The sequence below is a fragment of the Eleutherodactylus coqui genome, chromosome 5 (assembly GCF_035609145.1).
Source record: "Eleutherodactylus coqui strain aEleCoq1 chromosome 5, aEleCoq1.hap1, whole genome shotgun sequence".
In the NCBI taxonomy this organism is placed as follows: domain Eukaryota; kingdom Metazoa; phylum Chordata; class Amphibia; order Anura; family Eleutherodactylidae; genus Eleutherodactylus; species Eleutherodactylus coqui.
Genome location: NC_089841.1, coordinates 41,860,784 through 41,872,932, shown reverse-complemented (window position 1 = coordinate 41,872,932; position 12,149 = coordinate 41,860,784). Strand labels below are relative to the sequence as shown.

The 12,149-nt window shown below is 44.2% G+C and overlaps 1 protein-coding gene across 1 annotated transcript in view; it reads left to right on the top strand.

The window, feature by feature from the left end:
* Nucleotides 1-4,352: 4,352 nt before the first annotated feature.
* The window catches only part of LOC136626869 (interleukin-6 receptor subunit beta-like), a 42,289-nt gene continuing 34,492 nt past the window's right edge, over nt 4,353-12,149 (top strand). Inside the window, exons 1-3 of the mRNA XM_066601826.1 lie at nt 4,353-4,455; nt 7,033-7,095; nt 9,389-9,703. Of these exons, the coding sequence (XP_066457923.1) occupies nt 7,044-7,095; nt 9,389-9,703 (367 nt within the window). The 5' untranslated portion in view covers nt 4,353-4,455; nt 7,033-7,043. The remainder of the gene's footprint in view (nt 4,456-7,032; nt 7,096-9,388; nt 9,704-12,149) is intronic.

Sequence of the window (12,149 nt, the reverse complement as noted above, 5' to 3'; positions counted from 1 at the left end):
TTTGTTTTATTGGGGGTAAAAAGCGAAACAAAATGATTTTTTTTAATTATTTTTATATTTACACTAAAATAAAGTATGGCAATGGGTTCCTCTATTTGTTTCGGACGTTTTGATATATAGTATGTATGGTTTTGGATTACAGGGAGCATACGGCGACGGTTGTTGTTGGCGTCTGCTTTGTGTTATTTTCTTTCTTATGTACCGGTATGTATTGTTGTTTTATTCTGTAATTTTTAATTTTACTTATGTATGTAATTGTGTTTTTTTACTATCTATGTCCCACATGACGTCATGTAAGACCTCTGGGGGACATTCACATTTTTTTTTTCTTTATTTGACACTTTCCCACTGTAGCTGGGGCATCCATAGGAGCCCCAGTACAGGGGAAAGCAACCCCTGTAGTGACATTAGCCACCTGCAGAGCTGCCAGGGTCTAGTTTGACCCCCCTTTCACTCCCTTATCAGTGTTTAGCTAAAAATGTTTGTGCACCTCTTGTAGCATTTCTAGCCTGACGACCTGCCCCCCCCCAACAGTAATTTAGGGACCATAAAACTTTCACTCCGCTATCAGTGCCTAGACAAAAAAGTTTGTTTGCTGTTGCAGAATTCTTTTTAAGTGCGAACCAATCACATCCATATCTGTGCCTTGTCATAAGTATGTATGTTATACGTGTGTGTTTAAATATCCATGCCTCTTCAGATGCAATCCATTTAAGGGCGAGCACCCACTGGCGTTTTTTTACCTGCGTTTTGCGTTTTTCCTGCACAGGCATAGAGATATAGTGTGCTCATGTCCACTGGCGTTTTTAAAATCGCCCCGCCCCGCAAAATCGCATCGCAGCTGTCCTTACACTCTGGCTCCTTTTTTTAATCTAACTTCTCCCATGGTTTTCAATGCTCCCGGAAAAAACGCAACGCAACGCAATTCGCACGCGCCGCGTGGCGTTTTGGCAGACAACATTACTGAAGACTGTGGAAGGGCGGGCATTCTTCACAGGTGCTGTAGGGTGTGTTGGTATAGAAACGCTATGCAACGTTTTAGGATGAGACATTCTCCGCGTTTTGCGTAAAAAAAACGCAGCGAAAAATGCGCGAAAAACGCAAACGCGTAGATGCGAAATCGCTGCGTTTTTCAGACACTAACAACGCAAACGCCAGTGGGTGGGCGCCCTAAGCCTGAAGAAGAACCCTGCGTTGGTTCGGAAGCTCGCTATTATTACATCATGTATTTTTGTTAGCCATTAAAAGGTATCATATCTACAAGATTACGTGGTTTCTCTTGCTGGGAACAATCACATTTTGCTCTACTGGCTAACACCGCACCAAACCTTTGTTTTCATTTCACATTTCACTCATTGAGCACTGTGTATTGTGGAAGCAGAAGGCAGAAAGTGTTAAAAACCTAAACGGGTTAAATTCTTCTATTCCACTGGAGGTTGTGTCTGAATATTGTTTTCGGTGAGTCAAAGGGAACCCTAGGACAAAAAGCTGTAGCATAGTAAATGATACTGTGTCAATAAAGCCTTAGCCTTATTGCATGCATAACACGCAGAGAATATAGCCCATTTATTTTTACGGGTTCATTCACATTTCCGTATCTTGCGCACAAATTTTGATCGCACAAAAAAAATAAATAAAGCATGCTCTAATTTTTACGTATTTGTGCACCAAATATCCCCATAGAGGTAAAAAAAAATCATTGTTTATTCTGCATAAAGGCAGTCCTCAGACACGAACAAATACACGCTCGTGTGAAGAGGGCCGTACTCATGCTTTTGGGAATGGACATTATGGACATTCTGAAAAGGTGTAAAGAGTTCCATAGTGTATGCTCTGCCTATTTATATACAATTTACTCCCCCCAGACTACAGTATTTGACCAGACCCCCTAATCAAACACAGACTCAATCCTCTTAATCCAGCTCCTACACGAGACCTCCTAAAGAAATAATGATAGCAGACCCCATGAATACAGACCCTCAGATCAGAGTCCCCCTCAAACTAGACTCCAAACCAGATATGTAGACTGTCACATCTCCCTGTTCCTGCACTTCTTTGCTCCTTGCACCACTACAGTCTACAGCCAACATCCTGGTGCAGGAATGGCTCCCAGGCTGTTGGTATATGTTAAAGAGATCTTGGCACCGGCAGATCTGTTGGCTCTTTTAGGCTGCCTGTCCACGGCCGATGATCCGCTTGCAATAAATCGCCCGTGGATCACGCTCTGTAATGCTTTCCGTAGGATTACTATGGAAAGTGCAGCGCCGGCGTCCACGAGCGGAGAACCATAATGATTCTCCGCTTGCGGGATTTAAATCGCGGCATCCTGCGATTGCTGCGATTCTCCGCGGTGAACCTATCTATTAGATAGACTCATCTCTGAGACCTGTCAGTGCTCCCCCCTACTCCCTTAGGTGTCCAGGAAATCTCACCTCTTTCCAGACGTTCAAGGGAAGTTGGCAAGTTTGATATTAATAACTGTCACCGAGAGGGCACAGTACAGTGCAATACACTCCAATCTCCCCTCTGTGTAACACATCTACCCGCTTGTTTCTTCAGGGCTGAATCCCTGTACACAACCATTCAAAAGTTTTAGAATACCTCAATTTTTCCAGTTATTTTTAATATTAACAAAGTTCAAATCCAGCAAATAATGTGAAATGGTTCAAAAGTTAGTTAAAAACATAAAATTATTATGAAATGGTAACCTGAAACACAACAGCCTGAATTGATGATTTTCTTTTCAAGACTTTTTTATTGGGTTTTATAATAAACAGAGGATAATAAAAAGTTGATATATTTGTTGCTTTAGAACACAATTTTTGAACAATAACATAAATATTTTAAACATGCAATGCGTTGTTGAGTAGTAATGAGACTAATGTTCCTTCTAACAAAAGAAAAGAAAACAGTTGCCAGATTCATGCAGTACGTCATTTGACTAAAGGGCTTCTTTCAGGGAAGACATCGAGGATAGCTGCTCTGCAGCAAAAAAAGCAACTTGTGGTATGAAATTAGATGCCATCTATTGCTACTGGGATATCAACTTTTGTAGATTACTTTCAAACCCTCCGATTCTATATAACCAGTGTTGGGACAGACTGCATTACAACACCCTCTAGGACAGGACATGGACAGTTTTGCTCTTCAGGATAGAGCACATTGTTATCATAATGTACATTTGAGACATTAAACTGTGTAAATATCAATAAAAAATAGAAAAATGTAGGCGTTTTAAAGCTTTCCATTGGTAGTGTATGGCTGCTTCCACACCTGCGTTAGGGCTCAATTCAGGGTTTCAGTCTCTCTCTATTTTTGGAAAAGAGAAACTAAAATAAAATGAAAAAAGAACGGATCAGTATTTTTCCCAGTTGTGCGCAAATCCTCACTTTCATGTGCACTATAGAAAAAAAAAGACTGTGTTTGAAAAGACATACTTGTAAATACATGACATTTTAATTCTTCTCCTCTTAATTGCATTAACTCCTGAAAAAAAACTGTGGGGTCAAAATACTCCTGACCCCCCCCCCCCCCCTCAGTGGATACACTAGGGAGTGTATTTTTTTTAAATGGGGTCACTTGTGGGGGTATCTATCATTCTGACACCTATGAGCCTTTGCAATCTTGGCTTGGTGTAGGAAAACAAAATGTTCCTCAAACTTTTAACAACTAATGTCATATTTTAATGTCTCCTAAATGGTTTAAAAAACTAAAGTTTTTCAAATGTGCTTCCAGAATAAAGTAGGCAGATGGAAATATATATTTCATCAAAAATTTGTACGGTATGTTTTCACATATTTGACATATTGCAGTTCAAAAAGTGAAAAAAATGACAATTTTTAAAAAATGTCCCAAATTTTGGCACTTTTAATAAAAATGCACAAATTCTATTGTCTATTTTTTACCACCTAAATGAAGTACAATATGTGGCGAAAAACCATTGTCAGAATCACTTGGATATGCAAAACATTTACGGAATTATTTTATGTTAAAGTTACATATGTCGGATTTCCAAAATTTGGCTTGTTCATTAAAGTGCAAACAAGCTTGGTCACTAAGGGGTTAAACAGCAAGGAAGGGGTGAGCAACAGCAGATAGCTCCAGACCATATTCCCGGATTGATGTTTATTCTTAATTTCCCGAAATACTGGACTGTATTTTGAGAAATAAAGGATGTGGATCGGGAAACTTGGGGTCAGCCAACAAGGATCCAAGTAACAGAACATGATTGGTCTGTAATGCAACACAGGCGACAAGATGCAGTATTTCTCTGCAATTGGTTCACCTCCTGCCCCCTCCCCTTGGCAAACATAGGGGGTGGCGATTTACAAAGCTGTTGGTTTGCACTGAAAGTTCTCAGCACTTGGATCCTGCGACTTGTACCTGGGAGGAGGTCACCTGCCTGCCTATCACAGTCTCCTGGAGGAGCCACTGGCGCCTGTCTGTCTCCCACAGGTAAAAGAGGGGGCACTGGGACCTGTCTGCCCATCACAGGAAACAGAGGGAGCACCCAGCATCGCCCTACTGCTAGATGCTATTACAGGTGATATAGATGTATGTGCCCACCTAGCCTGGTATCATAGCAAATGGATAGTACAGGTAGTATAGACCCTGTGTCCTAGGGACTGAGACCCTAATTCTCATCTTGGCACCATCAGAAGCCTGCTCATAATTATAGGTAATATATACCGTGTGCCCTGAAGACACATTTGTTGTGCACCCTGATGGTACTGGTGTATCTTGACTCCACCACAAATGTGGGTGGAGACCTAGTGAGGGGCTGTATATGCCCAGTGTACGCCCAGCAGCTGGATGCATAAAGGTTCTAATAGTGTGGTGCTGGAGTTTTGTAATGGATGGAGGGTTATGTTACTTGTCCCGGCAGTCATCCCTCCTGCCGCTCTTCTGTATGTGTCCCCAGCGCTCTTCTTTCTCCCTTTAGTCTGCTGGCCAGAAAACCCTGATGGCTTCGCTGTGCTTGCTCCGCAGTCACTAGTTTGCTCCCCGGCGCACTGGCAGCTGTGGTTGTGCTGGAGCCCCTGCTGTTACTCTTCCTGCCGTCACCTAGCCATCAGCGCTGTCCCTCTCGTGCTCAGACCCCAAATGTAAATATGTCTGATACTGACAAGAGGAAAAAAATAATATAACAATGTATCATAGGAATAACAACAATTGATCATGGTAATATCAATGTATCCCAGTGATAACCACAACGTATTACAGTAATAGTAATAAGAACAATCTAACAATGTTTTATAATATCAATGTATCGTAGTAATAAGCGTAATGTGACAATGTATCATAATAACAACAGTAATGTATTGTAATAAACAACAATGCATCATAATAATAACCGCGCTGCAGAGGCATAACGATCTGTATATGGGGGCACTATTACTACAGTTATTGTAAAAAGTTAAATGAAACTTTCTCTGCGTGATCGTAAGATTGTTATAAGTAAGTGGTTACAATATCAGAGCACATCGGATCACATCGTTGAGCTGTCATTGACCCTTGTACCACTACTAGGGGGGACCGACTGTGGTTCACGATGACCCCCCAGACCATCACACCAACAGGGGGCAGTGTGTCCCACTCCAGAGTAAAGGCAGGATTGAGGTCTTCATCTCCAGACACAAACACGGCCAATGTCAGTACCCAAACTAAACCTGAATTCGTCGCTAAAGACAACCCAGTTCCACCCGTAGCGTCCAGTTTCATTATTCACGACATCAGTGCAAACGGAGGTGATGGTGGCTGTCAAAGACTGTACATGTAATGGGCGCCCGGAGACCAAATGTCCTTCAGCCAAGCGCCTGGAAATGGTTCTGACAGACACAGGGATGTAACAATGGCACCACCTGTCTCCGAATGGCAAACAATTGGAGCTGCTCATGCTTGTCGGACGATCAGATGATCCACTCTACTGGTGGTTTGCTGAAGGCTTCCATAAGCCAGTCGCCTTGGGTGCCCTCACACATCCACTGGTCCCAGCACCTCCTAACAGTCTGGTCAGACATTCCCATCTACTGGTTGTCTATTGGGGGTCCTGAGCCCATTCGCCTTGTGTGCCCTCACACATCCACTGGTCCCAACACCTCCTAACAGTCTGGTCAGACATTCTCCTCTACTGGTGGTCTGTTGGGGGTCCTGAGCCCGGTCACCTTGTGTGCCCTCACACATCCACTGGTCCCAACACCTCCTAACAGTCTGGTAAGAATGGCCCATGTGGGGGACAATTCGTTAATACGACCATACCAATGAAGGCACTGTTAGTGTATAGGCGCACTTTTACTATGTGGAGGAACAGGGGTACTGTTTGCTGTGTGAGGTCACAAAGGAGGCACTATGTAGGGACAAAGAGGGGCATTGTTACTTCTTTGGGGCACTACAGATGGAGTATTTCTGTGGAGGAGCAGAGATGAGTTGAGGCTTAAAGTCATGATGGCTATATATATATATATATATATATATATATATATATAGACCCTAGCAATGGCTGCTTATATCTTTATTATCGGTTTGACTGTTTTTACACTGTTTCAAGCTGGAAACCATTATCAAGCAGGCCAGCAGATGCTGCTGGTGGGTCATATTATGGATCTACTCTGGGGCTGATGTTTTTCATAAACAACTTAGCTCGGTAACATGTGAATAACCAATGAAGCAGACAAGCATTTAAGTGTTGATGGGTTACTGCAGGGGCGTAACTATAGAGGGTGCAGGGGATGCGGTTGCATCGGGGCCCAGAAGCCTTAGGGGGCCCATAAGGCCTCTCTTCTCCATATAGGGAGCCCAGTACTATGAATAAAGCATTATAGTTGAGGGCCCTGTTACAGGTTTACATTGGGGCCCAGAAGCTTCAAGTTATGCCTCTGTGCAGCATGGTTTAGGTATAGGTACGGGTGCAGATACAGATAGAGGGGGGCCCCTGAGCCTTTAGTTACGCCCCTGGGTTACTGAGATGTGCTGCTAAGCAGACACTGCACAATCGTACAAGGGGTAGTGAGGTCTACAACTTTTGTTTTTCAGATTCTGCCATCATGAAGCAACTTTCTATTCTCTGTGTCCTCTGGAGCGTCGTCACTGCTGCAGGTAGGTGACACAGTGAATGTTAAAGCATAATCATATTATAACTCCATAGCCCACTCTGATTGCTACATCTTACATTAGAACTCAGTCACATGATGTGTGTTAGCAGCTTAACTTGTACATAGAATATGGCGGTATGCAATACCATGTATTCCGCATATGCATTATTCGGTTGTGTGCACAGGGCCATTGGCTTGGACAAGAAATACAGATCATGCGTTTCTTAGTGCAGATTTTCACTAAAATAAAAGTTAATGTTTAATGAACCCTGAGGGTTTAAGGCAGTGAATGAATTAACAATAACATCTAGGAAAGTGAAGGGGTTAATGGTAATATCCATGACAGTCTAAGGCAGTGAAAGGGGTTAATAATAACATCCCCAATGGTCTAGAGCAGTGAAAGAGTTAATATCCCCAATGGTCTAGATTAGTGAAGGGGGCTATAGTGGCAAATTCCCATTTAATTTATGGGGCAAAAAAAGATGAATTATAACATCTCTGGTAGTCTAGGGCAGTGAAGGGAGGCAATGGTAACATTCATGGTAGTCTAGAGCAATGAAGGTGGTTAATGGTAACATCCTTGGTAGTATAGAGTGGCAAAGTAGCTTAATTATAACATTCCTGGTGGTCAAAGGCACTCATGGGGGTGAATGGTTTAAGACAGTGAAAGGGGTTAATGATAATATACCTGGTATGTAGGGTGAGAAAAGAGATTAATGGTAACATCTTTGTTAGTCTAGGCCAGTGGTGGTGAACCTATGGCACGTGTGCCAGAGGCGGCACGCAGAGCCCTACCTGCTGGCACGCGTCGCCGTCAGCCCCTCAACACAATAGTGAATACTGGCAGGGGCCGCGACAGCCCTGCTGGCATTCACTCAGCAGCGCTGCTATCTGCGCTGATCCCGGCACACACTGTTGCTGGGGCGGGGTCACGCTATTATTGCTGGGGGGGAAGTCACTATTATCGCTGGGGCCGCTGAGGGCTGTCACTATTACTAGGGGCCTCTGTGGGGTGTCACTGTAATAATGGAGGTGGCTGTGTGGTGTCACTGTGATACTGGGGGCTCTTGTGGGGTGTCACTGTGATACTGGGGGCCACTGTGGGGGGTCACTGTGACACTGGGGGCCGCTGTGGGGGGGTCACTGTGACACTGGGGGCCACTGTGGGGGGGTCACTGTGACACTGGGGGCCACTGTAGGGAGGTCACTCTGATACTAGGGGATCGCTGTGGGGGGGGGGTCACTGTGATACTGGGGGCCGCTGTGTGGGGGGGTGTCACTGTGATACTGGGGGCCGCTGGGGGGTTACTGTGATACTGGGGGCCGCTGTGAGGGGGGGTTACTGTGATACTGAGGGCTGCTGTGGGGAAGGGGGTCACTGTGATACTAGGGGCCACTGTGGGGGGGTCACTGTGATACTGCGGGCCGCTGTGGGGGTCACTATTATCATTGGGGGCCGCTTAGACACACACACACATGCTATTATTGCTGGGGGGGTCACTATTATTGCTGGGGCCCTGTCCTTTTTAGAACGACGGGGGTAAAATAGTATGGCGTGATAAGCCCCACCCCCTGACGTGTTGGTACTTTGCAGTAAATAATGGGTTTTGGGTTGCAGTTTTGGCACTCGGCCTCTAAAAGGTTTGCCATCACTGGTCTAGGCTCATGAAGGGGTTAATTACAATACATTTACTGATCACTGCTAATATAGGGTGGCATAGGGGGTTAATAGTAAATCCTTGATTATATAGCTGGGAAAAGAGCTTAGCTGTAACATTCTTGGTGGTATAGTGGTGATTGCTAATAGCAAAATCCCTGTTGGTCAAAGGAAGTGAAGCTGGTTAAGGATGATATACCTGGTGGTCTATAGTCATGAAGGGGGTTAATGGTAACATCCCTGTTGATCTAGGCTGGCGAAAAGGTTAATCACATCTTTAGTGAATTAGAGCAGTGAAGAAGCTAAATGATAACATCCCTGGTGGTTTAGGAGAGTGAAGGAGGTTCTTTTTACCTCGCTGATGATCTAGGCAAGCAAAGCGGTAAAAAAAAAATATCTGACTACAATGATGCAGTGTCTGTGTAAACTATGAGACACTTGTGGGGAGCATGAACAGAGGAGGGCTAAGAGAAGCAGGAGACTTGTTTTAAAACTACCTGCAGTGACAGTGCCCCCGTGCTACCACCAGGCCCCTGTGCAGCTGCATGTTCTATATGCCAGGACGTGTCCTAGTGGAATGATGATATATGGGGAGGTGTGGGGGTAATGTGCCTAACACTTATTATTACTCTGCTTCTAGATGGACTTTCATTCCAATCCTGCGCCAATATCACCCCCCAATCACCTGCTGTGGAACTCGGCAAAAACCTGACAGCATTCTGCTTCCTGGATCAGGACTGCTTACATGAGCTGGGCCACCCGATCACCGCCAGTGAATTATTCTGGATGGTCGGGAAGACGCTGATACCTGAGGGCCATTACACGGTGATAAATGACAGCGTCTCCAGTGTGACATTTGAGCCGACGCTTTCCATGCAAAATAGCCTCACCTGCTCCTTTAAGGCCTATGGACAGACTGAGGTCACTCTGCACGGAATTTACTTCTCCCTGGGCAGTAAGTACACATATCTTATCATTTATTGAGCACTGCTTTGTTGCTCCCACAATGATAAAACCAAATGCATCTGTAGTACCCCAGACTTGGGTACTCCAGCATGGTCTGTGCCCACTATATCCTTGCAATCAGGTCTTAAGGTGATGTTTAATAATTGTTAAATGCTCTGATGTTATTGTTCATATTCCTCCATTTTTGTTAGGTGTGTGTGTGACTTTAAATGATCAATTATGGATTAATAGAAAGTGTTCCTACAAGCTAACTCTGCATTATTCTGTAGAATTCACTCTTTCCTGCTTTCATCCTGCCAATCACCCCTAGGTGAATTGGATAGTCAGCTTTCCCCTAGCTCAGGATTGGGTTAAGGGGTATAAAAGGAAAGTAGTGGGTGGAGCTAGAGGGCTTTCCTGAGGGTCTTTTCTCAGGGTCTGACCCTGTGTTTGGATCCAAGAGTCTTCCAAGTACAGAGCTAAGCGCCAGCTTGATAGAAGCTGGGAAGAACAAGGAGAAAAGCCAGTACGGTGGGAAGCTAGGACATCTGAAGTGTGAGTACTTAAAGCAAAGTCATTTTGGAGTGTTAGCAGAGAAGAGAGAGAGAGAAAAGAGAAAAGCTCAGAGAGAAGAGACAGAAGCCAGAGTGAGTGTAAAGAAGTAAGCTAGTAACAAGTTGATCCCGGCGTCTATTCTAGGCTGTATGGATAGGTCCTGTGCACGCTATGTCAGTAGGAGGGATTGCCATCTTTTCCCTCCGGGTTGTACACTCTTTTTGAAGATTTCTGTTGCTGAGGCCGGTTGTGTAAGGTGCAGAGGTTCTGTTTAGAGGTGCACAATTTGCTACTTCTTCTTATTTGCCATCTTTGCCTTGGTGTCAGGGCCTTTTTAGATAAATCCTGTACACGTGTGTGGTTTGGAGGAGAAGCTAAAAAAATATTTTCTTTTGCCTTAAGGGTCCAGAGCCCCCTTTTTTAAAGTGGGGGTGGTGGTAATGTCTTGTCTGTATCCTGAGACCTGTGGTACTACAGGTTCTCTGGAGCTTTCTTGCTCAGCTGTGGGCGATTGTGCTGGCTGGGTGTGTGTGTGTGTGTCTCCAGACTCCATAAGATCTGTTTTCCCAGTTGTGGGTGTGGTCAGTGTTCTCTGTTCTCATTCTCCCTCTGTGTTGTGTGAGTCAATTCTGTATATGGTGGCTGCAAGAAAGGTTTGTGTTTTGGGTTTAGTTTGGCTATGTCACTGGACTCCTGGTTAGTGTAGGGACCAGCGGTATAGCCAGAAGCCATGACATGGCTAGCTTCCATATTTCAGCCAAAAGGTCAACAAATACCTGGCATTTATAGTATTAACATCTGCTACTAGTGTTTGCGTATTGGCTGCTGTATGATGTGATTATGGCTCTGTGTGTCATTTTATCCAGTCCAGTTGTCCCTGTCAGTGTTCGCATGTGTATGTGTCCTAGTTTGGGTGCATGTGTCCCTAGGAGCAGCAAAGGCCTAGATCCAAAGACCGCTGGGCCGCCCCTTAGTGGGGTGATGTCCCCGCTTAGGTAGGTCCTTGGTCATTTTCCTTTGTAGAAGATAGGGAGAGGTGTTAACTGGTGGTCGTTTCACCTGATGTTGCCTATCCTTGATAACATTCATGTGGGCCCAGTGCTCACTTGCCCACAAAATGTATTATTAACCACATCCATGTATGTACCTTGTCATAAGTATGTGTGTATATATATATATGCATGCCTCTTCAAATCTATTTCATTATGCTTAAGGAAGGACCCTGAGAGGTTCGAAAGCTCGCTATCACATCCTGTAATTTTGTCAGCCATTAAAATGTATCATATATAAAAGATTACTTGGTTTCTCTTGCTGGGAACAATCAAATTTTGACCCAATATTCTGTTACTCTCCCACATGTAATCTCCTATATACAACTTGCCCCCACCATACATCTCTGACCTAATATCCTGATACCCCCTACATGTAATCTATATACAACCTGTCCCCCCACACATCCCTGACCTAATATCCTGATATCTCTCCAACATGTAATCTATATGCAACCTGTCCCTTCAATGCATCTCTGACCTAATATCCTGATACCCACACAAACGTTATCTATATACAACCTGTCCCCTCTATACATCTTTGACCTAATATACTGATACCTCCCTACATGTAATCTATATACAACCTGTCTCCTCTATACATCTCTGACCTAATATCCTGATACCCACACACACGTAATCTATATACAACCTGTCCCCTCTATACATATCTGACCTAATATACTGATACCTTCCTACATGTAATCTATATACAACCTGTCCCCTCCATACATCTCTGACCTAATATCCTGATACTCCTCACATACAATCTATTTACAACTTGTCCCAATGTTGTAGAGTCCAATCATACTCAGTGTTATAATCGTGTGGGCAAACTAAGCACGGGGCCCA